We start from the raw sequence: 26,027 nt of genomic DNA, 5'->3' as shown, positions 1-26,027 counted from the left end.
CTATAATTAAAAGTACTTGCTTTTTAAAAACCAATTTCCTGCACAGGAAGTCGCTTGAATTAGAATTTAAATGGACCTGACCCCGGCAACGAAAGGTAGAGGCCCTGTTTTCGCTCATGAATCACAAATGAAAAAATCTGTGTTTTTAGTTCCTGCCACTCTGACGACATGTTCAAAGGAAGAGGCTCATTGTGCCGATTACAAAGGTGACGCACGCCGAGCCGAGAGTCGACTGTTTTGATCTCATCTCATCTGCCAGTTAAATGACAGCGTGGCAGGAGTGAAGGCCGCTGACTGCCACAATCACTCCAACTGTGATTAATCCTATGTTTGTTAATGAAATCATCGCCGGGGCCGAGAACCGTGTCAGCATTCAGGGAACGTCCACTGACTGGAAACTTGTTGTCTCACCCTTTGATTCCAAGAATTAGAAAAGTCATGTTTCCAACCACTGGAACGGTTCAGTTTGTGTGTGTTACTTTTTGAGTTTCTGTCAAAATAACCAGCCCCAACCATTCCATTCTTTGGCACCCTTCCCTTGGGGTAAAATGGTACGGTGCGATCAGGGTGGAGCTAGACCTGACCATCATCGTACGACGGCAGCAGTACGTACGACGCCACGCTACGTGGCCATTGGGCACAGCCCACACCAAGTCAAGGTACTGTTCTCAGTCAAAGCACAGCCTGATCCCGGACTTTACCATTCCAAACTGTACTGTACCATGATGGGCACACAGCATAACAAACAACAGAAGCTTGTTTGGTCTGTCCTTCCTGGTGGTGCAAAATGGAAGAGTCTGTCATGCACTGTAGGAAACAAAGGGCCATTCTAGCTAACAATCAATCTTGTGGAAAGAGAATGGGGCTTGTAACTGGAGGGTTGCCAGTTCGAATCCCGACAGGTCAAGGACTGGGGAACCCCTGAGTAAGATTACCCAACCGCCATTGCTCCCCATTGATTGGCTTAATTGGACACACTCAGGCTCTGTCCAAAAGGTTTTCTATAAACACGGCATCTTCATCCACACAAAGAAACAACTCTAAACACTGTAGTACATACAGGCGAGGTCTGTATGTGGCACTGCTACAGACTTACACAAAAACCAGAGAAGAAGATACTGAGCATGTGTATATGGCACGTGGGACCCATTTAAAAAAAACCAAAAAAAAAAACAATAGCATATCAGGGCTACCAAAATTAAATTTTACTTGTGGATACAACGCTGATAAAATACATTTTTGTGTGGAAAGTCCCTGAAACTCACTAAATCTTCATAAGGACGAGGTTAGCAGCAGCAGATTCAGGAGGTTCATCGCTTCACATGAAGTCAATTCAATCATTTTACTGTACAAGTGATTGACGCCACCTGCCCTTAACTTTAACTTGTAAACCTGAAACCGGTTCTAAATCTTGGAGCAGACGGTGCAGTGACTGAGCACGGCAGCTCATCACAGGAGGATGAAGTCAGACAGACGGACACTGTGGCCATTCAGGCTGAGATGAACAGATTTGTAACGCTCTGTGCCCTCGCAAGGTTACAGAGCCTCAATCTCAGCAACATCGCTGCTTCCACCGGGGCGTGACAGGAAACACTCCGCCTCCCTTCCTCTGCATCACGGCCATTTGACATCTCAGAGTGCACTGAGCCCAGACAGGTCAAAGGTTACATGACAAGCAGCCCGGCCATCATTAGGCAGGTCACGCAGGTATGACTACGTTGCTGCTGCTGCTGCCATGACTTTTCATGATGAAAACCTGCTAACCTGCTGGCCCAAAGACACAGCCTCTTTAAAAGAAGCAGATCCTCCACGGTTGCCTTTAATTAGGGTTAGACCAGAGTATTGATTTGTCAGTATATCAGGCTGATATAAGATCCAGGTCCCACCCTAACTGCAGCTTGTGATTATGATATTATTTCATTATTTAGAGTCTAACTTAATATGTACAACTGGAGGAAACTGTCCAGAACAGAAGAAGTGTGGGAGGAGCAACAGAAACAGAAATCTGCTTCACGCTCAGCGTTAGAACCGACGTTCACACGAGAAACATTAAACGCTCAAAGCTGATAGGGATGCACAATTTTTGATTGCCGATATCGGATAAGCCAATATACCAGGATTGCTTGGGCCTGATACAAATACTGATGTATATACAGTATGACTTAGTGTGAGTGTTTTAGTCATTAGTCATATCGGGGGAATCTTGGAGATATCCGATAAGCCAAAGCCAAAATTGACCAATATCGAACCGATAATATTGTGCAGCCCTTTATGCAAATAATAAATAGGTGCCAGTCAATAAAATCAAGTTTGTGCATTTAGCTCACTCCCCCAAACTGAGGTCTCGGACAAGGTTGTTCTGCTCGACTGTTAATACACCCAACAATCACATCATGATTACTTTAGCAACATTAGTAACTCTTGCTATGTAGTCTGCCATGACAAACACTGCTATGCTAACCTCCCATAGCCTCCTCTAGCACCAAGCATCAGGTCCACAACAACATCGAGTGTTAACGCGATGTGTTTAGACGGTCTGGATCTCTTATTGTTGCGTCAAAAGTGTCAAAGGTTGTAGCTACTTCATTCACTCCAATGCAAGTTATTAGCAGGTGCCAGCGGTAAGCTGCAGAAGATGATGACTCGCACTCTGGCGATGATTTGGTTTATGTGTGTGGAGAAAAATTTGAAAAAGAGGCAAAAGGTCCCGGAGTCACATTGTATCTCACATAACATCAATTCATTGACTCAACTTTATTTCACTGTGTCGAATTGATCAATCATTGGTCATTTCCATAGAATGTCTATAAAAAGTGGATATAATCTTCTGGTGATCCAGATGAGGCCAACCTGGAAGTAACAATATATTGAATAGCCGCCAGGGGGCAGTTTAATTGTCTCATACATGAGTTTCAACTGTTCTTCACTCGAACGTTTAGAGTTGTTGAAAAGAGTGGCACCAGTGTGATTGAGAGCTGGTATCGTCCAACAAGAGCCTGATTGGAGGTGAGGCCTCTTAATTTCTGTTTGAAAAAAACGTAAACAAGGCACTGACCAAATCTTGGAGTTCAGATTATGGGTAACATCCTGACCGGTCATTTTATGTTGGCTTTTCATTGGCTAGTCGAATGTGAATATTGTAGCAGCACACAAATACATTTCTGACATCATAAAAGTTTCTTAAAGCTTTCTTTGGTCTCAAGACCTTGACAATCTCTGTTGTTGAACCTCCATCACGGCACTGCATAGAATCACAATTTGGGAGCCACCATCAAGGAAATTACCCTTTAAATTGTCAAACATTGGGCATCTTTAATGTGGGACAGCACAAATTGTACAATACAGTTCAGATTTAGAGTAGGTTTGGGGCTTTAGGGACAAGAACCAAAACAGAAACCATGTATTCTGGAAGTTGCTCAACTCCAGTCAGACTTGGAGACGTTTAGGCCTTAGACACCGATGTTCTGTCGTGCTCAGGCTACGATTTCATGAAGACACATGAAAGAAACGTCTTCAAACTTCTGGGGAATGAGGGACAATCGTGAACAAATGTCCACTAATGACACCAGAGAAGCAGATAAAGAGATTTGGCGCTTACCTTCCAAGCAGCACGTCCTCCACAGGCCCGAGTGGGTCATCACCTCCTCGTTCTTCTTGCTGGTCTCGTTCTCACTCATGGACTTGGACTTGCAGACGCCGCGCGAGTACAGCCAATAGTCCGTGCCGACCGCGATGGTCATGAGGCTGAAGGCCGCAAAGGCTCCCACCGTGGTCAGCAGCATCTGCATTCCACGGTCGAACAGACCCATGTTTCCGCATTCCATGAAAGGGGGACCCCCTTTCCTCTTGATGTACAGGAAGTAAATATTTGAAAATTTGCGGAACCACACCAGACTGAAAAATCGGGACAGACTCGAGCGGAAGGAGAGGGAAGAAGGAGGAGGAGAAGGAGGATGCGGTAGGAACCTTATGGTTGCGTTTGGGTGAGGACCACAACAGGAGAAATAAAAACCCAAGGAGTGTTTTTTTTAGAGGGAGGGAGAGAGTTAGAGGCTGAGGTCTCTCTGTCTCCTCTCTGTTTCTTCTTACTGTTATAAATAAAGATAGAAAAGTCAGGGTCTGGCAGCACCTCAGCTGCAGACGTGGCCCAAACTACAGCCACAATCTGAGCTGCGGGGGATCAACGTGAGGTCCTGCAGACTGTGGTGGTGAAAGTGGAATAAATAATCATAAAAAAACAACAACAACCTGTTTCTTGACTTGTGAAGGTTACAGACAGAGATGTAATGGAGCTAAGAGGTTCTGAGAGGAGGCGACAGGCTCACAGTATGTCTGTTACAGTGACTTTAGTCAAGAGGCGATAATACGATAGAAACTGGAGTTACTGTATAGAGCAAAGCATAGTTAATATTATTATTATTATTATTATATAATGGGTTTGTTAGCATAAAAACACGGTAGAGTGGGCAGGGGAAGGAAGGACAGCAGGGGAAGCTCTCATTTTAGTGTTGACATAAACAAATGGACACATCCATTTAAGAAATTAAAGCTGTTTTATAATAAGTCCACTAATAAAGGAGGGGAAATTTAGCATCAACGAGAAGGAAGAAAATATCAAGGCTGCAGCCAAAGATTATCAACCAGCTGACACACACACACATACACACAGAGAGATAAAGAAATAGTATTAAAAAAATAATTGAATAATAATAATAATAAAAAATGTAATCAACTGCTCAGATTTTCCTTTTTCCTAAAATTCTGGTCCCCAGATTCCATATGTGGCTCTATCGCTCTGCGTGGGTTTCCGCCGAAAATGTGGCTCTGCGGTCGTCGACGATCCGGAGAGAGCGGTGAGAGTCCAGCGAGGCGAGCCGACCATCACACGACATGGAGCCGGCAGCAGGAGGACGACGAGTCGGTGTGGGTGCAGCCGCAGCTGAGGAGGAGGATGCTGCTGCTGCTGCTGATGATGATGATGATGGAGGAGGAGGATAATGATGCTTGAATATCCAAAATCACCGTGGCACTTTCACACCCAGGACGGTCCCGGTGGTTTAGCCCTTGCGCCATGAAAGAGGAAGGAGGAAAAATAAAATGTGATGAACGCTGCAATCCTGCGTGTCCTCCCGTTTTCCCCTCCTCCTCTTCTCCTCTTCCTCTTCTTCCTCCTCCTCCTCCTTCTTCTTCTTCTCCTCCTCTTCCTTCTTCTTCTTCCTCTCTTCTGCTCCTTTCTTCTTTCTCTCCGTGCGCTCTCGGCTGCGCAGGTTTGGCCGCTTTGCGGAGAAGAAGACGCGAGGGGAAAAAAAGAGATTACACAACCAGGACACACACACACACACACGCACACACACACACAGACACTCGCAGTGATCAATTGATTGTATCACTAACCTTAACCATAACCAGTTAATGACTGAACCTAACCAATATCATGTAGTCCTAAACTTAACCAGCTCCTCAGAAATGAGGTTCTGTCCTGACAAGGTCAGTGTTTATGACAGAAAAAAAGGGTCCCAAAGAGATGACAAATACAAGAACAGCACACACCTATATACACATATTCTTACATAGCATACTAAGTGAGGACACTAAGAGACATCATGCATTACCTTACCATCACAACTAATACCAACCCTTAACCCTAAAAAAGCCCTTTGAAGTAGTGAGAACCGGACAGAACGTCCTCACGAGTCAAAATGTCCTCACAAGTCAAAATGTCCTCATAAAGATAGATTCGAATCAAAGTTTTCCTCACAGCCTACTATTGACATGTACACATACACACACACACACACATTCTTACTGAGGACATTCATGGACATCATGCGTTCCCTAACCCCTTACCTTAACCTCAACTGTCACAAATAAATGCTTAAAACTAACACTTAAGCTCAACCTGACCTAATCCTAAAAACAACCCTTAACCCTAAAAAAGCCCTTTGAAGTTGTACAAACCAGTCAACATGTCCCCATAAGGTAACAAAGTCCTCACAAAGACAGCATTGAATCAAAGTGTGTCCTCACATCCTACTACAGACACAGACACACACACACACACACACACACACTCATTCTTGTGAAGTAGTCTTACTGAGTCCCAAAGTCCTGACCCTGACCCAGAGGTCTCAAACTCGCGGCCTCCACTCAGTTTAATGCTGTGTGTGTGTGTGTGTGTGTGTGTGTAGTGCTGAAAGGTCAGCTCTACTTTGTCCCGTAGGAGTTTGTCGCCCTCTGCAGTTCAAACGTAGTTATTACAGCGAGGTTTCAAAAATAAATTCAGGCCCTCAAGAATCTTTTTTTATAAACAACGATATATAATGCTGATCTTTTTCTGAATATATATATATATATAAATGTGTATATATGTATATATATATATACATATGTATATATACAGAGAATATTAATAAATATTTTCAAATGCAATCCTCTTTAAACCTGCCTTCATTTCTACCTGACCTCAATTCAGTTTATTTCCCTTTGTTTATAGGTATAGACATACTGTATGTGTATATCTATATATATACGTATATATATACGTATATATATTTACTCTGGCTCTTCTTTTACATTCAACATGTTAGCTGTATAACTTTTGTTATATTTCTATTGTATAGAATTCCAACTTTCTGACTTTATTCTCAGAATTCCAACTTTCTGACTTTATTCTCAGAATTCCAACTTTCTGACTTTAATCTCAAAATTCCAACTTTCTGACTATAATCTCAGAATTCTGAGAAAAAATATTTATTTTTCTTGAATTTATTTTAATTCTTAAATCTTAGAATTTTTACCTTTTTCTCAGAATTCATGATGGTCTTTTTTTTAATTTTTTTTATTTAACGTAGCCCTAATACATATTGACTTATTAAGTTATTAACTGGCTAGTTATATAATTAGTGCTTTTATATTATATGTTCTCATTGTGTGTTATTTTGTTGTTTGTTTGTTGTCGTCACATGTTGAATTTTTAAGGTGAGCGTTGCAGGGACACCTTGTAAAAAAAAGAATATTATATTTGTTTGTTTGTTTACATAAACAACTGCATCAGTTCCTGATGGATGGTGTCAGTGGGGAATGGGTTAAGTGTTAATGGGCATGGTTCAACTTGATGACGTGGTAGGGAAAATGAAACTAAACCTCTCTGAATATTTATTGTCTTGTTTTTGCCCCAGTTTTATTCTTTTCACTCTCAACGGTGACTTCTGCTACTGCTGCTGCTGCTGTTGTTGTTTCAACATGAAGTCGATAAAAAACAAGCCCTCAGAGAAAAGAGTCCACAGTGAAGAGCAAGAGGAGGCAGATTCTGCTCAGAGGTAAAAGTCTGAGATTCTTCTCCACACAAGAAACACTTTCTTTAAGCAACACAATGTGTGTCTTGTTCCACAGAACAAGACTCACGCGCGCACACACACACACAAACACACACAGTTTTCTGTTGCATATAACAACTGTAGAAAGTCACATATGGGAATTAGGTCTTGACTCTTTAATGCTAAAGTTCCTGTGTTTTATTTAGACAGACACAACATTAAACACAATGTAGCTAAAAGCTCTTTTCTCGGGAATGTATTTGTGTTGTCTCGAGCCACGTCACACTTAAGTCTTATGATTCTTACCCTTTACTGACATTGTATTGCTTGTCATTAACAAACAGCAATCAGATCAAACAAAGGTGAGGGCATTGTGAGCTGAACAAATAAGACACAAAATGACGACAGAGACTCCGACTGACTCCGGCTGCAAAATTATTAAAGAGATGTAAATGACAAAAAATAACTTGATTTCCATAACACAAAATTTCCTAAAATGTTTACATGGTGACATAAAGTGACTTCACAAAGATTTAATCACGTAAAATGTCAAAGGGACAAAAGAGCGATTCAGAATGAAACAGAAAGCAACCACCTTCATGGTCAAATGACTACAGAGACTCAAAGTAGCTGAAAAAATGGCATAAGATTTCCACAAAAAGAATTAAAATGATATCAAAATAATAGAAAGACTTCAAAGAAACAAAGTGACAAAAAAACACAAAGCTGACTTCAAGGGGACTCATCAAATGAAAGTATGAATGAAAGTAAAATTACAGACATAAAATCACTAACAAAGAGACAAAAAAGACAACAGAGAGAATTAGAACAACCACAAAAGAGACACAAAATGAGGACAAAGAGACAAAACATTAGTACATCTAAACAGGAAGCAACAACAAAGGCACATAACACCTGTAAAAGACACAAAATGAGTATACAGAAATGACACAGAGATGCAAAATTACTAAAATAAAAAAGACACAAAATGGCTTTAAACGGACATGAAATCACTACAAAGACAATCAAACTGGCGATAGGGACACAAATTACTACAGAGAATCAAAATAGCTGGAAAAATTCCACAAAAATACTTAAAATGACATAAAAATAAGACAAAACGTGAGTACAAAGACTTCAAAGTAAAAGAAAAATCAAAGCTGACTTCAAGGAGACAAAGAGACAAAAAAGTACAACAAAGAGACAACGACAAATTACTTTAACAAGAGAAAGAAATGACAGCAAAAGACTGACAAAATTATTATAAAAAGACATAAAATGTCTACAAAGCAACAAAATCAAAATCTGGATGCTTGGTGTTTTGTGTCTCAAACAGGAAGGAGCTCCAGGAGACTTTGTTTCATTACATCACAGACACCATTACCTACACGGACATGGTGAGAGGTTTCTGTGACATGTCCTCCAAGTGGTTGCTCAGGAGGGAAACTGAATTAAACATGATGACGGACATCAAGAAGAGGGAGGAGCTTGCTGCCGTGATGGAGGACACTCGAGAAGGCCTGGCCAAGCTGGATCCCTTTCTGGATGCTCTGGAGAAGCTGGCGGTCACATCGCCTCACGTCTTCACACATAACCGGGTGTTAGTCTTTCCTGAAGGCACCAGCTTTGAATGTGTCGAGGTCATCATCAATGCCGCACGGCAACTCTGCCCTCTCCTCCTGGAGTTCAAAAGAGACGCACAAGTCTTCTTCATGCCCAAACTTCAAAATGTGGAAGTGCTTGCATATCAGTTGGAGAAATACATTCAGACCACCCAGAAAATCTGCGCGACGTTAAAGAAAAGGTGAGCAGAGAAATCCTTAACTGTCAATTTTCACAATGTTCATCCGTACATAAGACAATGAATGTGTTACCCTTAAAAGGAACTCTACTGGAACCATATATGCTGTGTTTCCATCATGGTTCGGTTTGGTCCAGTACAGTACAGTTTGGAATGGTAAAGCCCTGGGTCAGGCTTAGGTTTTGACTGAGAACAGTACTTGGTAGGCGGGGTGTGGGATGTGCCCCCAAATAAGACACAAAATGACGACAGAGACTCCGACTGACTCCGACTCCGACTCCGGCTGCAAAATTATTAAAGAGATGTAAATGACAAAGAATAACTTGATTTCCATAACACAACATTTCCTAAAATGTTTACATGGTGACATAAAGGGACTTCACAAAGATTTAATCACGTAAAATGTCAAAGGGACAAAAGAGCGATTCAGAATGAAACAGAAAGCAACCACCTTTATGGTCTTGCACCTTGCACAACACCATAAAGAGATGTAAAATTACAAAAAATAGACTGACTAGAGGGATACAAATGACTACAGAGACTCAAAGTAGCTGAAAAAATGGCATAAGATTTCCACAAAAAGAATTAAAATGATATCAAAATAATGCCCAAACTTCAAAATGTGGAAGTGCTTGCATATCAGTTGGAGAAATACATTCAGACCACCCAGAAAATCTGTGCGACGTTAAAGAAAAGGTGAGCAGAGAAATCCTTAACTGTCAATTTTCACAATGTTCATCCGTACATAAGACAATGAATGTGTTACCCTTAAAAGGAACTCTACTGGAACCATATATGCTGTGTTTCCATCATGGTTCGGTTTGGTCCAGTACAGTACAGTTTGGAATGGTAAAGCCCTGGGTCAGGCTAAGGTTTTGACTGAGAACAGTACTTGGTAGGCGGGGTGTGGGATGTGCCCCATGGCTGTGTAGACGTTGCACTGGTGCAACAACAAAGAACAACAACATCACCATACCATACCGTACCATTTTACTCTGGCACACGAAGGGAAGGGTGCCAAGAATGGAACGGCTGGGACAAGTTTTTATGGTACTACTATACTATACTACTAAACATGGCTATAAAGAACACTAACAAATACAACAGAGCTCTGGCAGATGAGATCATGCAACCAAGGTGACGTCATTTTGGCAGACAACAACGCTGTTCATATTCACATGACATGTATAACCAGCATCATATAAGTCAGACAACTGTGCCTTCAGCAGCTGTTTTTGTAAAAGGTAGGATGGTGGATAGATGTTGTGAGTCAGTATGATGAAGTTGGGGGAACATTTGACCAGATCACCAAAGATCCTGAGGATGGCAGAGGTTGCTCACTACTATAAAACACACTCAAAGTGAGTAGAGAAGACACAGTGATGGGGACCACAGACATGACTTTATATCAGGTACTGTCGTTAATAATGAGGCTGTAGTTAGCATCCAGATATGTAGCTTCACGGTCAGCACTGGAAGGTAAACTTGAGGGAAATGTAGATTATGAGGACGAGTCTCAGCAGCAATATCTACTGCAGGCAGTAAGTGTAAGTCTCTTCCACAGATTCTTGAGTGACTTCAAATTGAAGACGATGGATGAGACTGTGGTTAATCTCCCTGTGGACGTGTCTGAGGACGATGTACGCAGGATGCTTGATCATGTGAATCAGCTTGATGAGATCAGGTGAGTTTTACCACATACTCTTGGTACCATTCATTTTAAAACGAGTGAATAGCTGTTTGTCTCTATATGTTAGTCCTGCGATGGACCTGTCCAGGGTAAAACCCAACTTTTGCCCAATGTCAACTGGGATAAGCTCCAGTGGCCCCACGACCCTTGTGTTATTCCATAAGACTTATCCCTTCACATTGTGGACATGGGTGGATGATAACATTTACTTGATGCGTACCATCATGGATCTCAGCCAGTTTGGTAGCATACCAAACTTTTCTTACTTACTTTTCTCTTTTGTCTTTGTCAGGATGAACGAGCACTTCCGGATGGTGTTCTTGTTTCAAGGAGAATCATGTGACACCTTCATCAGTGAGTTCAGCAAGCGACACCCCACGATGGTCCAGTCACTTCAGGACCTGGAGGACGTGGCTGTTCAGCTTGACAGGATGAATAAAGGGGCAAAGATCTCCAGTGTGACAGGCAGCTCAGTGGGGGCGATCGGAGGAGTGCTCTCCATTGTCGGCCTGGCGTTAATTCCTGTGACAGCAGGGTTGTCTCTTGGTCTGACAGCGACAGGGTTAGGGCTGGGAATCACCAGCGGAGTTAACAGTGCTGTCACCACCGCCACAGAGATTGGAGTAAACGCCAAACAACAAAATAAAGCCAAAGAAGTCTTCCAGCGCTTCATGGAGGATGTTCAGAGTCTCCAGGGTTGCCTCGATGATGTGACCAATGAAACACTCTCCAAAATGGAAAAAGATTTGATTGATTTGGCTGAAGGAGTTGACGGGGTTCTCAATAATGACAAGTTAAATAAAGAGGTGATTGCGGGTGTTGGTAAAGTAGTGGCTGAGGAAGGTAGGGCTTTGCTTAATGTGCCCAGGTTGGTCTCAGACATCCCAGATATTGGTCAGGCAGCAGCCAAAGGGTCTCTCGCTCTTTCAAAGTCAGCCAGGGCAGGTTTAATCGGACTCAACGCTCTTTTCATTGGCATGGACGTTTTCTTCATCTGTAAGGACAGCATCAGTCTGGCCAAAGGCACCGAGACCGAAGTCTCACAGTTCATCCGGGCCAGAGCTGCACTCTGGCGCTCAGAGGTGGAAGCATTTCAGAGGATGCACGACTCCCTGTGTAAAGGCCAGCCAACATCGGAGAAGAATGAAGCTCTTCTGGAGACGCCTTACTATCCGGATTCCTGCACCAACAACAAAGAAATATAAAATATAAAAAAATATCACCATGCAGGGACAGACCCGTCGCCAGACCTCAGTCTTAAGGGGGGCATATGAAATGCATGGAGGAGGGGGCATTTTTATTATCCTATATTCTTTTCACGCAGCATGTAATCATCACGTTAAACACAACCAACAGCAATATGACCAGCTATAGCCTACAGCCAGTGCGTAATTTGTAAATCATAAGGTGCCGGAACGCAAAGTATACATATGACAGCGCAGGGATGATGAGATGACACAGGTCCCGGAACGCATACAGAAAACAACAACACGCAAATGCCCACTTACAATGCTGTGGGACTTACAGCCTCAATTTAAAAGAATATCCATGGTATAAACGTTATGACAATAATTTACAGTTATTAAATGCCCCCATCACCACAGGTGGGACCATAGGCGTCGGAGGACATGTCCCCTATTTATGAGCAACAATTTTGACCCCACCACTTCTAAAAATTGTAATCAATTTATCTTTAACACTCGAACTAGCGGAAGTCATGTACCTACTAGAAATACCATAGTTGTCATGTTGACCGTTTGTAATTCATTTGCATATAATTTCAATAATCAAAGTACAAAGTGAAAATAAATAGATGTGTAATAAGAATACAGGTGGTGATGAAGCAAAATGTGAATTCTAACAAGTGAGAAAATGTGTTCATTGATGAACAGAAATTGAATCCGCTCTTGAAATTACAGATAAAAGCCCGTTTTATTGTTTTCATTTATAACTCAATAGAAATTAATTATTTCTTTAAACTTAAAACTGTTGAATTAATTAATGAATTAACTTATGTATATGAAGTCATTTCTCTTCTCTCTTGCTGCTCCTGTCGGGGCTCGTGCACCACGACGTGTCAGGCTTTTGTGCTCATGTGGACAGAACGCAGTTCAGTTGCGAGGCACACGATCAAGTTTCTCTGTGTCATCAACACATTTGTTTAGAATGAACTGAGGCATTTATTGCAGCCAGATCGAGGATATTACAAAACACTGCCACTGGTCATCTGCATGTGTTTTGTCCTGGTAGACAATGAGTGATGCGTTGTCACTTGCAGTGTGCACTTTTCCAGGTTTGTCGTTGACTTAACGGCGATGATAATGTTATGAATATTCTACAGTGTGGTCAAGAAGCAAGAAACCTTTCCAGGCAGAAATATATACTTAATGATATGTAATTATGTAATTAATACCTTTTCTGATAATAAATGTGAGAGGAAAAAAACCCGACCATCTCCAGAGTTGTATGTAAGGTCAAAATGTTGCGATCATGTCCTCATAAGGTTAAAAGTCCCCACAAAGATAGGTTTGAATCAAAGTTTGTCCACACAAACACACACACGCACATGCAAACACACACACACTGAGGACACTCATGTGTTCCATAACCCCTTACCTTAACCTCAACTGCCACAACTAAATGCTTAAACCTAATCCTAAAAACCCTTTGAAGTTGTATGAACCAGTCAAAATGTCCCTATAAGGTAAAAAGTCCTCACAAAGATAGGTTGGAATCAAAGTTTGTCCTCACTTCCTACTATAGACATATACACACATACACACACATACACACTCATTCTCGTGCAGCAGTCCTACCGAGTCCCTGACCCAGAGGTCTCAAACTCTGGCCCTCCCACTCAGTTTAATGCGGTGTGTGTGTGTGTGTGTGATGCTGAAAGGTCAGCTCTACTTTACCTCGGTGGAGTTTGTCTCCCTCTGCAGTTCAAACGTTGTTATTACAGCAAGGTTTAAAAAAATAGAGCCCTCAAGACATTTTTAATAAAAGACGATATAAAATTATATAAATGTGTACATATACATAGGTATATATATATATATACACACACACATACACACACACACACACACTTAAATACATATACATTACATTACATGTCATTTAGCAGACGCTTTTATCCAAAGCGACTTACAATAATTGGGGCACAAACTTACAAAGAAGTAAGTGCAAAGTTGTTGTTTTTTGTTTTCTCTTTTTTCTCATCGTCGTCCTCGTCGTCTTAGTCAAGGTAGAGTAGAAAGAGATGTGTTTTTAGCAGGGTGGAGGCTTTCTGCTGTCTGGATGTCAAAGGGGAGCTCGTTCCACCATTGGGGAGCCAGGACGAGTGACTCTGCGATCCTCTCAGTGAGGGGGCAGCAAGCCGGTTTTATCATGTCCTGGTGGGTATTCCATCAAGCAGGCTAAAGGCAAAGCCAAGCTTAAATGGCCAAGTCTGGCTAATATGAGTGAGAGTTCGGTTCCATCAAAGAGGCTGAGATTAGCCCCAACTCAGTAACCATGGAAACTATGACTCTGGCTAAGCCTCAACCATGGCTAAGCCATAACTGTGGCTCAGGTTTCCGTTCCATCAATCTGAGCCTCAACCCTGTTCCACCAAGGTGGCTAATGTGAATGCCAGCCAAGTAACCATGGTAACTTATGCTGCCGGGCAAACCTGGTCTGTAGCAGGCTAAAAGTGAAGCTGAGCCCCACCTATGATCAAAGAATGTCCAATAGACAGAAACAGAGACACACACAACTGTCATGGAATGATAAAATAATATGTAAAACATAAAATATATAATAATATGTCAGTCAGTCAGTCATCATCTAACTGCTTTATCCTCCACCAGAGGGTCGCGGGGGGTGCTGTGCCAATCTCAGCTTCATCGGGCGATAGGCGGGGTACACCCTGGACAGTTCATCGCAGGGCCACACACAACTAGAGACAAACAACCATTCACTCTCACACTCACTCCTATGGTCAATTTAGAAAATTAAATTAAAAATGACAGGCTTAAATGAAAATGATATCAATTCTATACAATTGGCCATGCAGGAAAGAAATGAAAGCTATCGATTTGCATAACATTCAGTTGATAAATGTGATGAATATCACATTCTAACATTACTACTAGGGCTGCCAAATGATAAAATATGGAGAATTTCACATAAATTGCAGTGAAACAATAATGCTATTTTAATTATGTTCATATGAATGTTACTTATTAGGGCTGTCTTTTTGTTCTTTGGGGATTTTCCTTTTCATTTTAGGGATTTGGTTGCATTAATAGGTCCACATAATTGATTTGTTTAAAACAAATCCCATGAAGAAATCAATTGGTAGATTATTGTCTCCATATATTTTGTCCCTTTGATGGAGGATTCATATAACATGATGATGCTGAAATACTTCATTTTCTTTGTCACTTACGCATTCAGCCTGTCGGCAATATTCTGCCACGCCACATCCCACGCTTTATTGATTGCCGCGGTATTGCCCTAATTCGGATAATGTGGCTGTAATCGTCATATACCTCCATGAGGAGGGTTTGCTCCACCGCAGAGAACATCTCTGCACGCTCCTTTCCCTTGCTTTTCGGCATTTTTGACAGTTTCCGCGATCGACTAGAATGGGCTTTTTATTTTACATACATATATTTTATATTTTATATTTTACATACATATATTTTATATATATGTATATATATACATATATACGCATATATATACACATACATATATACAGATAATGTTGTCTATCTATCTGTCTGTCTCTGTCTGTCTATCTACCTACTTCTCTGTGTGTTATTTTGTTGTTGTAGTTTGTTTGTTTTTTTCCATAAACAACTGCTTCAGTTCTTGTTGGATGTGTCAGTGGTGAATGGGTTAATGGGCGTGGTTCAACTTGGTGACGTGGTAGGGAAAACGAAACTAAGCCTCTCTATTTAACAACTACTTATTGTTGATTTTGCCCCAGTTTTTTCACTTTTTCAAACTTCACAGTGACTGCTGCTGCTGCTGCTGCTGCGGTTTCAACATGAAGTCGACAGAAAACAAGGCATCAGAGGAAAGAGTCCACAGTGAAGAGCAAGAAGAGGCAGATTCTGCTCAGAGGTAAAAGTCTGAGATTCTTCTCTACACATAAAACATTTTCTTTAAGCAACACAATGTGTGTCTTGTTCCACAGAGTGCACACACACAGATGTTTCGGTTGCATATATAACAACAACTACAAGTGTCTGCCAAAATGACATGTAACTGTAGGAAGTCACATTATGGAAAGTAGGTCTTGACTCTTTACTACTAAAGTTCCTGTGTTTTATTTAGACAGACACAACAATAAACACAATGTAGCTAAAAGCTGTTTTCTCGGGAATAAAACAGAGCTTTTAAGGCGTCTCGAGTCACAAGCGACATCACGCTTAACTCTTATGACTAGGGATGTCACGATTATAGATTTTCTTGGTACGATTATTGTCAGAGAATTAATCACGATATTACGATTATCACGATTATGTGTTAATTGATTTCGCAACACTATGAATGTGCAAAATCACATGAACACTGCTTATAGGTCTTAAAGTTACATTTAATTATATCTTTTGATACCAACATAACAAAATAATGTAGCAAATACACTACACTATTATATAAGAACAATTATTAATCCCCCAGGGAAAATGTTTAAATTATTTAAGTTATCGATTGTCATCAATACCAAATGTTTAAGTTTATTTTAATCGTTTCAATAATTTATCTATTTATATAACCCTATATAACCCTAACCCTTGGGACAAAACTTCCTACCATGGACTCCATGTATACGCAGCGTTGTAGGAAAAGAGCAGAGGGAATCATCAGAGACTCACTTCACCCCGCTCACACTCTGCTCAAACACAAACGCTGCAAGTACAACCTGAGGCACAGCAGAGCGGACAGCATCAAAACACACAGAACTCGCTTTTTTAACAGTTTTTTCCCAGCCACAGTCAGACTGATGGCAAATCAAAACCACTGAACTCTCTGTAAATTACCAGACACTACCTCACCTAACCATGTGTAACATTATGTGCAATATTCCCTCCCTGATAATGTGCAATGTCAGAAATGTGCAATACACCCCATAATCTGCTGTATAACTGTATATTTCTTTATTTTTATTTCCCCACATCTTCGACATTTTTTGTTATTATTACTTTTATACTTATATTTATATTTATCCTTAAGTGTGTTTATGTTTCGTACTACTGACTCGTAGAACCCGCACAAGATTTCCAATGTGCCTGGACTGTCTGTTTAAGCACAAATGGCAAATAAAAACCTTGAACCTATATGTGGCCAGATATAAAACTTATCAATTATTGTGGTTTGTTTATTTCATGTTTAAATTATAATGACGGTTGTTGGGTAACTTTGTTTTCGTTCCGTTTGAGTTGCGCTGAACTACCTAATCTTTTCTGACAGTATTGAGGAAATGTTATGATTTATATACCATAGTGTTTAATACCGCGATTAATTGTGAAATGAAGTAATTTTGACATCCCTACTTATGACTCTTACTCTTTAAGACACAAAAGGACGTTAGAGACTCTGACCGACTGCTGTGAGACACACAATTATTAAAGAGATGTAAATAACAAAAAATAACTTGACTTCAAAGAGACAAAATTACCTAAAATGTTTGCAAGTGACTTCACAGTGACTTAATGATGTAAAATCATTACAACCCAACAAATGGACAACAGAGAGATGCACGATACTTGTAAAAGACACAAAATGAGTATACAGAAAACAAACCGATGCCAAAGAGATGGAAAATTACTAAAATAAAAAAGACAAAAAATGGCATTAAACGGACATGAAATCACCACAAAGAGACTTCAAATGACAAGATGGACACAAATAAATTCAGAGACTCAATATAGCTAAAAAAAAAAACCAGAAGAACAAATTACATCAAAATAACTTCAAAGAGACAAAACATGAGTACAAAGACTTCAAAGAAACCAAATTAGAAGAAAAATATAAAGCTGATTCAACGAGACAAAGAGAAAGAAGTACTTTGTTTTTAAAAGTGCCGGGGACAATAACCATAAGCTTGAGTGTGGTTTGAAAAGTGTTATCTAACGCGTATCTTGACAACAAAGCGACAATGACTGCAAAAATAATTGCCAGAGGAGAAAAACAAAACATAACATGAAGTAAAATGACAGCCAAAGACTTAAAATGATGACAAAAAAACACAAAATTATTTTAAAAAGATAAAATGTCCACAAAGCAACAAAATCTAAATCTGGATGCTTGATGTTTCGTGTCTCAAACAGGAAGGCGCTCCAGGAGACTTTGTTTCGTTACATCACAGACACCATTACCTACACGGACATGGCGAGAAGTTTCTGTGACATGTCCTCCAAGTGGTTGCTCACGAGGGAAACTGAATTAAACATGATGACGGACATCAAGATGAGAGACGACGGCATCAACCTCAACATCGACCATTTTACCAAGTCCGAGAAAAAAGGTAAAGCCTTTAGGGAGTACATGAAGAGCAAGGTGACACAGGTGACAGCAGACAGCCGGCGTGAAGAGCTGCAGCAGGAGCTTGCTGCCGTGATGGAGGACACTCGAGAAGGCCTGGCCAAGCTGGATCCCTTTCTGGATGCTCTGGAGAAGCTGGCGGTCACATCGCCTCACGTCTTCACACATAACCGGGTGTTAGTCTTTCCTGAAGGCACCAGCTTTGAATGTGTCGAGGTCATCATCAATGCCGCACGGCAACTCTGCCCTGTCCTCCTGGAGTTCAAAAGAGACGCACAAGTCTTCTTCGTACCCAAACTTCAAAATGTGGAAGTGCTTGCATATCAGTTGGACAAATACATTCAGACCACCCAGAAAATCTGCGTGACGTTAGAGAAAAGGTGAGCAGAGAAATCCTTAACTGTCAATTTTCACAATGTTCATCCGTACGTAAGACAATGAATGTGTTACCCTTAAAAGGAACTCTACTGGAACCATATATGCTGTGTTTCCATCATGGTTCGGTTTGGTCCAGTACAGCACAGTTTGGAATGGTAAAGCCCTGGGTCAGGCTTAGGTTTTGACTGAGAACAGTACTTGGTAGGCGGGGTGTGGGATGTGCCCCATGGCTGTGTAGACGTTGCACTGGTGCAACAACAAAGAACAACAACATCACCATACCATACCGTACCATTTTACTCTGGCACACGAAGGGAAGGGTGCCAAGAATGGAACGGCTGGGACAAGTTTTTATGGTACTACTATACTATACTACTAAACATGGCTATAAAGAACACTAACAAATACAACAGGGCTCTGGCAGATGAGATCATGCAACCAAGGTGACGTCATTTTGGCAGACAACAACGCTGTTCATATTCACATGACATGTATAACCAGCATCATATATGTCAGACAACTGTGCCTTCAGCAGCTGTTTTTGTAAAAGGTAGGATGGTGGATAGATGTTGTGAGTCAGTATGATGAAACAGTTGGGAGAACATTTGACCAGATCACCAAAGATCCTGAGGATGGCAGAGGTTGCTCACTACTATAAAACACACTCAAAGTGAGTAGAGAAGACACAGTGATGGGGACCACAGACATGACTTTATATCAGGTACTGTCGTTAATAATGAGGCTGTAGTTAGCATCCAGATATGTAGCTTCACGGTCAGCACTGGAAGGTAAACTTGAGGGAAATGTAGATTATGAGGACGAGTCTCAGCAGCAATATCTACTGCAGGCAGTAAGTGTAAGTCTCTTCCACAGATTCTTGAGTGACTTCAAATTGAAGACGATGAATGAGACTGTGGTTAATCTCCCTGTGGACGTGTCCGAGGACGATGTACGCAGGATGCTTGATCATGTGAATCAGCTTGATGAGATCAGGTGAGTTTTACCACATACTCATAGTACTATTCATTTTAAAATGAGTGAATAGCTGTTTGTCTCTATATGTTAGTCCTGCGATGGACCTGTCCAGGGTAAAACCCAACTTTTGCCCAATGTCAACTGGGATAAGCTCCAGTGGCCCCACGACCCTTGTGTTATTCCATAAGACTTATCCCTTCACATTGTGGACATGAGAGGATGATAACATTTACTTGATGCGTACCATCATGGATCTCAGCCAGTTTGGTAGCATACCAAACTTTTCTTACTTACTTTTCTCTTTTGTCTTTGTCAGGATGAACGAGCACTTCCGGATGGTGTTCTTGTTTCAAGGAGAATCATGTGACACCTTCATCAGTGAGTTCAGCAAGCGACACCCCACGATGGTCCAGTCACTTCAGGACCTGGAGGACGTGGCTGTTCAGCTTGACAGGATGAATAAAGGGGCAAAGATCTCCAGTGTGACAGGCAGCTCAGTGGGGGCGATCGGAGGAGTGCTCTCCATTGTCGGCCTGGCGTTAATTCCTGTGACAGCAGGGTTGTCTCTTGGTCTGACAATGACGGGGGTAGGGCTGGGAATCACCAGTGGAGTCAACAGTGCTGTCACCACCGCCACAGAGATTGGAGTAAACACCACACAACAAAAGAAAGCCAGAGAAGTCTTCCAGCGCTTCATGGAGGATGTTCAGAGTCTCCAGAATTGCCTCGATGATGTGACCAATGAAACAATCTCAAAAATGGAAGACAATTTGATTGATTTGGCTGTAGGAGTGGGCAGGGTTCTCAGTAATGTTGGTTGTATCAGTAAGGGCATTGATGGCATTGTTGATGCTGCCTCTTCTGTCAAGTTGCTGAAAAACACAGAGGTGATTACGGGTGTTGGTAAAGTAGTGGCTGAGGAAGGTAAGGCTTTGCGTAATGTGCCCAGGTTGGCCTCTGACATCCCAGATATTGGTCAGGCAGTAGCCAAAGGGCCTCTCGCTCTTTCAAAGTCAGCCAGGGCAGGTTTAATCGGACTCAACGCTCTTTTCATTGGCATGGACGTTTTCTTCATCTGTAAGGACAGCATCAGTCTGGCCAAAGGCACCGAGACCGAAGTCTCACAGTTCATCCGGGCCAGAGCTGCACTCTGGAGCTCAGAGGTGGAAGCATTTCAGAGGATGCGCGACTCCCTGTGTAAAGGCCAGCCAACATCGGAGAAGAATGAAGCTCTTCTGGAGACGCCTTACTATCCGGATTCCTGCACCAACAACAAAGAAATATAAAAAAATATCACCATGCAGGGTAGTACCATCAAATGATCCTGTATGAAAATTTCCTCTTTAACATCAAATATTTGTACCTGTTGATATCTTGCTCTACAGATGTAAGAAATAAGTTACAAATGTAAATGTAAATTTAAGTTCAAGTTCAAGTTCATGATTTCGAATCATGATTTCGAATCATGATTTCGAACTGCTGAAAATCAAACAATCACTGGTTTGTCATAATTCTGGATAAGGGACTGTATCAAATGTAATGAAACTATCACTGTGATTCGAATGTACTGTGTTTAATTATGTAATTAATACTTTTTCTGATAATAAATGTGAGAGGAAAAATAGTTGTATGTACGGCTTTTAAAAAACATTTTTGAAAACGTTTTGAGGATGTTTCTTAGTTAATAAGTCAATGTATTATCTTTTAGTTATAGGTATAAATAAATGTATGTTTTTTCTTGCATGAATAAAACTAAAACATGGCAAGATTGCACACATTCTTTGTGGAGTTAAGTAGTAAGAAATACTATTCAGTGATTTGAAATCTATAACTATTTAGATGCAACAGGTATACTGTAATTATTGGTACAAATAAGATTCAAAGGTGCAATAGACAGCATGTGTGGAATAATTTCATAATAGCCTTTCGGTATAATGCAAAATATGTTAATTCTGTCCCGGCAAAGGAGGCTTTTGACCAATCACAAGGCAGTTCGGGAAGACAAGTCCCTGGTGGAAAGATGCTACTTTAGACGGAAAATGGGGCAGCCCGTGGCCAAGTGGAAAGGGAACTTGACTTGTAACCAGAAGGTTGCCGGTTCAAATCCCCACCCGGTCAAAGAAGGGCTGGGGTACCCCTGAGCAAGGTACCCAACCCCCAATGCTCCCCGGGCGCTACTCAGTGTGGCAGCCCACTGCTCCTAATTCTAGGATGGGTCAAAATGCAGAGGAATACTTTAATAAAAAAACTAACTAACTTTAAAATGGTTGTAGTTTTCTAGGAACGATAGTTAGAAAACTGTGAATGTTGCCATGTCTGGCTAACACCAGACCGGACCTCACCCAGGCTGAGCAACAGTCAAACTGAAAGACAACTGCATTCTGTAGATTCTGTCATCCAAAACGTCCTACCTGGACGTGTTTGCAAAGCGAAACCAAATCACAGGCCGAGTCAGCTGATGTAGTAGCAACAAAAGTCCTACTGGTGAGTTCACTCAGACTCGTCATCTGTTGCATATAAAAACAAATGAGTCTGTTATTGAATGATTCTGCGTACTGCAGCTTTAATGACCAGAACGTCAGAGGATTCAGCAAAACCTGGAACCTGAACCTGAATCACCAAATCACATTCAGCTAAATGCATCAGAACTATGTGGACAAAGGGCAAAGACTGTCACATGACCACAATGTGACTGAGCAACATTCCACACACACACACACACACACACACACACCTGAGAACCTGAAAAACACTGCATGTTGCATGTTTAACCATCATTTAAACTCAATGATCCAACTATAAAGCCTACGATACTGCTATACTGTACTATAGTATACTTTATTCAACATTAGGGGCAGTAAAACCACAAAAGTGGCCTAGTATTAATTTGCAATGTTTTGTACACCAAACAAACAAAAACCTTTTTTCACATTTTGCTAATACTTGTTAAAATTGTTTGTAGATGTAGCATGTGAATAAAAAAAACAGACTGTAGCCTATTATTATTATTATTATTATTATTATTATAATATCTGTATCAATCACCAAATACAATTCCATGTATATTTTGTATATGTTTATATTTTAAAGCATTTGATTTATGATATTTAGTGTAAAAGCATTTGATTTATGATACTTAGTGTAATTCACAAATGCATTCAATATAAAAAATGTGATTGTGGCAGGAGAGACTCCTCCTCCTCTGTCACTCCCTTTTTTCCCACCAATCACCATGAAGGGAGTCAGCATTAATTCCCTCCCTCTCTTCCTCTCTCTCTCTCTCCCTCTCTCGCTCTCCACTTCCTGCCTTTCTCGCCTCACTCTGCCTCAGGAATGCCTCTCTAAACTGGAACTAGTTTTCTGTTGTTCAATTGGTTCAGTTCAGTTGCTGAGAGCTGCAGTGGTGGTCCTGGTGTCCTGGGTGGAGTCTTCGTCTATTTTTTTGTGTGTATGCTGTGCACCTCCCCCCTGATTTGGGTTGTTGTCCTTGGATCTCTAGAACCCCTTTTCAACCCATTTCCCCTCACTGGTCATTCCCTTGCGATCAGTGTTTCTTCAACACCGCAGTCCTGTCATACAAAACCGGGAAAAGACATCACAATATGAAGATATTCAAAATAAAATGTGTCACGCTATAGATATCTTATCAGCTCTACTGTGCAAATATCTGAACTTGTTATGACTTTGGCTCTTATGTTAGAAACTTTGATGTAAACCAGCAAGATACTGGCAGTCAGTGTTGCAGAAAAAGTCCAAAGTCCAAAGTTTTTCTTTTACTACTTGCTTTCTGACTGTCAAACATTGACTTCTTTTCTAGTGTGAATCTGAAGTAACATGGAGCAGCTCAACGATCACCTCTGCAGGTACAAAAACTACAACTTCCCCGTCGGTGTCATCACTGCCGAGTACCTGGATTCTCTTCAGAGCTTTGAAGTACGAGACTCTGACATTTTCCTGGTCACTTATCCAAAGTCTGGTCAGTGCAACGTTTTACTCTCACAGTTTTTTTCCTCATCTTAGTTTTCTGTCATTTAACAAACCAGAGCGACTCCCTCTACAGGCACGATATGGGCTCAGCAGGTCATCATCTCCATCTGCGAGCTAAGTGGCGGCCTGAATGAATATCCAAACAACTTTGAGCAGATGCCGTGGCTGGAATACCCGGAGGGTCGTCCAGATTACACTCTGAGACCCTCTCCACGACTCTTTGCCTCTCACCTCACCCCGGGTCTAATGCCTCCAGGCCTGAAAAACAAGAAGGCAAAGGTCAGTGTTTTGTTTTTATGGAAGTTCACGTCTGCCAGAGCAATAAGAGTCTGAAAAAAGTAAAATATCCACACAAGGTTAGCTATTTCATTGGTGAATAAATGCCCCTCCCACTCGTCAAATGTACTCCTGAGTTAATCCTAACGGCAGCAACGGAGTTAGACATAAATTGCAGGTTTAAAGTAGTCAATGGTTTGAATGGAGTTTTGGAGACACGCCCACATATACAGTATATCAGCTCAATCCCTGATTGGTGGTTGTTTCTGTCTCAGATGATCTACGTGATGAGGAACCCAAAGGACAACATCGTCTCCTATTATCACTTCAGCAAAGCTGCCGCTGACCTGGAGACTCCTGAGACTCCTGAGAGAAGTACATGAAGGGCAACGGTGAGATAATAACACTCACTCAGATGATGATGATGATGTTTTTACTGCCTCCTATAGAAATTCAGTTATTAAAACAAAAACAATTTATGCATAGAACTTTTCAGGAACAATTAAGAAACATGAGGTAGAAACTGAAAGTAAAGTAGGCCCAAGACCAGAAGTTCCATACCGGTGATACAGACCTGCTCAGGCTTTGACAGATGTGACATTCACCCTGTTATAAGTTGATGTAGCATTACAGTAATATTGGAGACATTATTTGAAGGCTGAAATCCTACATTGTGTAGCGGAGGCCGGCAACTTGAGCTGAGATGTTTCCACAGCAGCCACAACAAACAATGGTAACAACGGTAAGCCATTGAAGAAGAGAGAATGGACAAGATTGTGAAAGTACTTACTTTGGCCTGGTACACAAAGACCGCCAAAAAGACAGGAGGTGGAGCTGAAGGTGTCAGTGCTGAAGATGCTGAGATGTTCATTGAGACTGGCCAGGATGGACAGATTTGAAATGTGCATAGTCCAGGGACAGAGTCAAGGTTGAGATGGTTTGGTCACGAGCAGAGGAGGGACAGTGATTATGTTGGACATAGGACGATGATGAAGACGGGGGAAAAGAGGAAGACCACAGAGAAGGTTCATGGATGTTGAGGACATGAGGACAGTTGGTGTAACAAAAAAGGACACAAGGGAGAGTACAAGATGGAGGCAGATGATCCACCGTAACAACCCCTAAAGGGAGAAGCCGGAAGAAGAAGACCATGGTCTAACCATTAGATGTCACTAGTTCTTGCACACTGGATCTTTAACTCATATTATTATACCCTCAAACAGTTGGAGGATCATCATGGTTTGACCACATCAGGGAGTGGCATTCAAAGAAAGACGAGTATGACATCCTCTTCCTGACCTACGAGGACATGATTTTGGTGAGAATCTTTTATTTTTAAGTGTTAATGTGTTGAGGTTTTGAGGACACATCCAGAATCATCTTCATGCTGTACAATAAATTAAAGGAACATGTTTGTCAACACTGGCATTCTTTGATCTGTTGACCATGTTTTGCTTTTTAGTACCTGAAGGGGGCAGTAACCAAGATCTGTAGCTTCTTAGGGAGAACCCTCAGTGACGACGCCATCGATCAAGTCGTAGAAAAATCCACATTCAAGAAGATGATGAAGGACTCAAAGGCAAATTACGAGTTTCTGCCAAAGGAGAGGATGAGTGCGAGCTTAATGCGCAAAGGTAACAAAACTGACAAACGAATGAAAAGCTTCTGTGGAGAGCATGTGAAGAGATGATCAGGTCTAGTTTGTGGTTTTCACTGCAGGTCAGATCGGTGACTGGATGAACTTCTTCACCACTACTCAGAGTGAAAGAGTCAATCAGCTGGTTCAGGAGAAACTGGGTGATCTGTCTCTGAAGATCATCTATGAATGAACCATGACAACTTTATGATGTGTATGTTCTTATTCCTGTGAAGATCCTAAAGTTCACTAACGACTGATTAACGCCCTGATGGTTTCCTGTTGAAGTTCTACTAAAGTTGATGCTGTGAATGAATATAAATAAAAATGCTGTCTTTATTGAGAGTCAAAGGTTGATTCTGTCACATGTATGATGCAGACTGATGTGGTCAGTGTAGCTGACAATTTTCAATTTTAATTAATTGTATA

At 41.3% G+C, this 26,027-nt stretch overlaps 4 protein-coding genes across 5 annotated transcripts in view; 3 read left to right on the top strand and 1 right to left on the bottom strand.

Annotated features, from left to right (window-relative positions):
• cacng2a (calcium channel, voltage-dependent, gamma subunit 2a) overlaps nucleotides 1-5,174 on the bottom strand; it is a 37,866-nt gene extending 32,692 nt beyond the window's left edge. Inside the window, exon 1 of the mRNA XM_044051591.1 lies at nucleotides 3,599-5,174. Within this exon, the coding sequence (XP_043907526.1) occupies nucleotides 3,599-3,824 (226 nt within the window). The 5' untranslated portion in view covers nucleotides 3,825-5,174. The remainder of the gene's footprint in view (nucleotides 1-3,598) is intronic.
• Nucleotides 5,175-7,171: 1,997 nt separating this feature from the next.
• LOC122785743 lies at nucleotides 7,172-12,789 on the top strand. 2 transcript variants are annotated; one of them, XM_044051667.1, is made up of 5 exons: nucleotides 7,172-7,319; nucleotides 8,653-9,044; nucleotides 9,738-9,813; nucleotides 10,682-10,801; nucleotides 11,100-12,789. In XM_044051667.1, the coding sequence occupies exons 1-5, from the start codon at nucleotides 7,243-7,245 to the stop codon at nucleotides 12,010-12,012; spliced, it is 1,578 nt and encodes a 525-aa protein (XP_043907602.1). In that variant the 5' UTR covers nucleotides 7,172-7,242; the 3' UTR covers nucleotides 12,013-12,789. The 2 variants fall into 2 exon arrangements, with proteins under 2 accessions (XP_043907602.1, XP_043907603.1); XM_044051668.1 differs by lacking the exon at nucleotides 9,738-9,813 and having other exon boundaries at nucleotides 8,653-9,120.
• A 2,945-nt stretch (nucleotides 12,790-15,734) lies between these two features.
• LOC122785741 lies at nucleotides 15,735-21,465 on the top strand. Its single transcript, XM_044051666.1, has 4 exons — nucleotides 15,735-15,922; nucleotides 18,133-18,726; nucleotides 19,598-19,717; nucleotides 20,016-21,465. Exons 1-4 carry the CDS (start codon nucleotides 15,846-15,848, stop codon nucleotides 20,983-20,985), a joined length of 1,761 nt encoding a protein of 586 aa, XP_043907601.1. The 5' UTR covers nucleotides 15,735-15,845; the 3' UTR covers nucleotides 20,986-21,465.
• A 1,696-nt stretch (nucleotides 21,466-23,161) lies between these two features.
• sult3st1 (sulfotransferase family 3, cytosolic sulfotransferase 1) lies at nucleotides 23,162-25,937 on the top strand. Its single transcript, XM_044050049.1, is given in 7 exon segments — nucleotides 23,162-23,675; nucleotides 23,760-23,965; nucleotides 24,238-24,331; nucleotides 24,334-24,354; nucleotides 25,186-25,280; nucleotides 25,425-25,596; nucleotides 25,682-25,937. Coding segments are annotated over 7 exon segments (840 nt in total). The 5' UTR covers nucleotides 23,162-23,533; the 3' UTR covers nucleotides 25,792-25,937.
• Nucleotides 25,938-26,027: the final 90 nt, after the last annotated feature.

The sequence above is a fragment of the Solea senegalensis genome, linkage group LG19 (assembly GCF_019176455.1).
Source record: "Solea senegalensis isolate Sse05_10M linkage group LG19, IFAPA_SoseM_1, whole genome shotgun sequence".
NCBI lineage: Eukaryota > Metazoa > Chordata > Actinopteri > Pleuronectiformes > Soleidae > Solea > Solea senegalensis.
The sequence above is the reverse complement of the archived record's forward strand: the minus strand, read 5'-3'. Positions and strand labels throughout refer to the sequence as shown.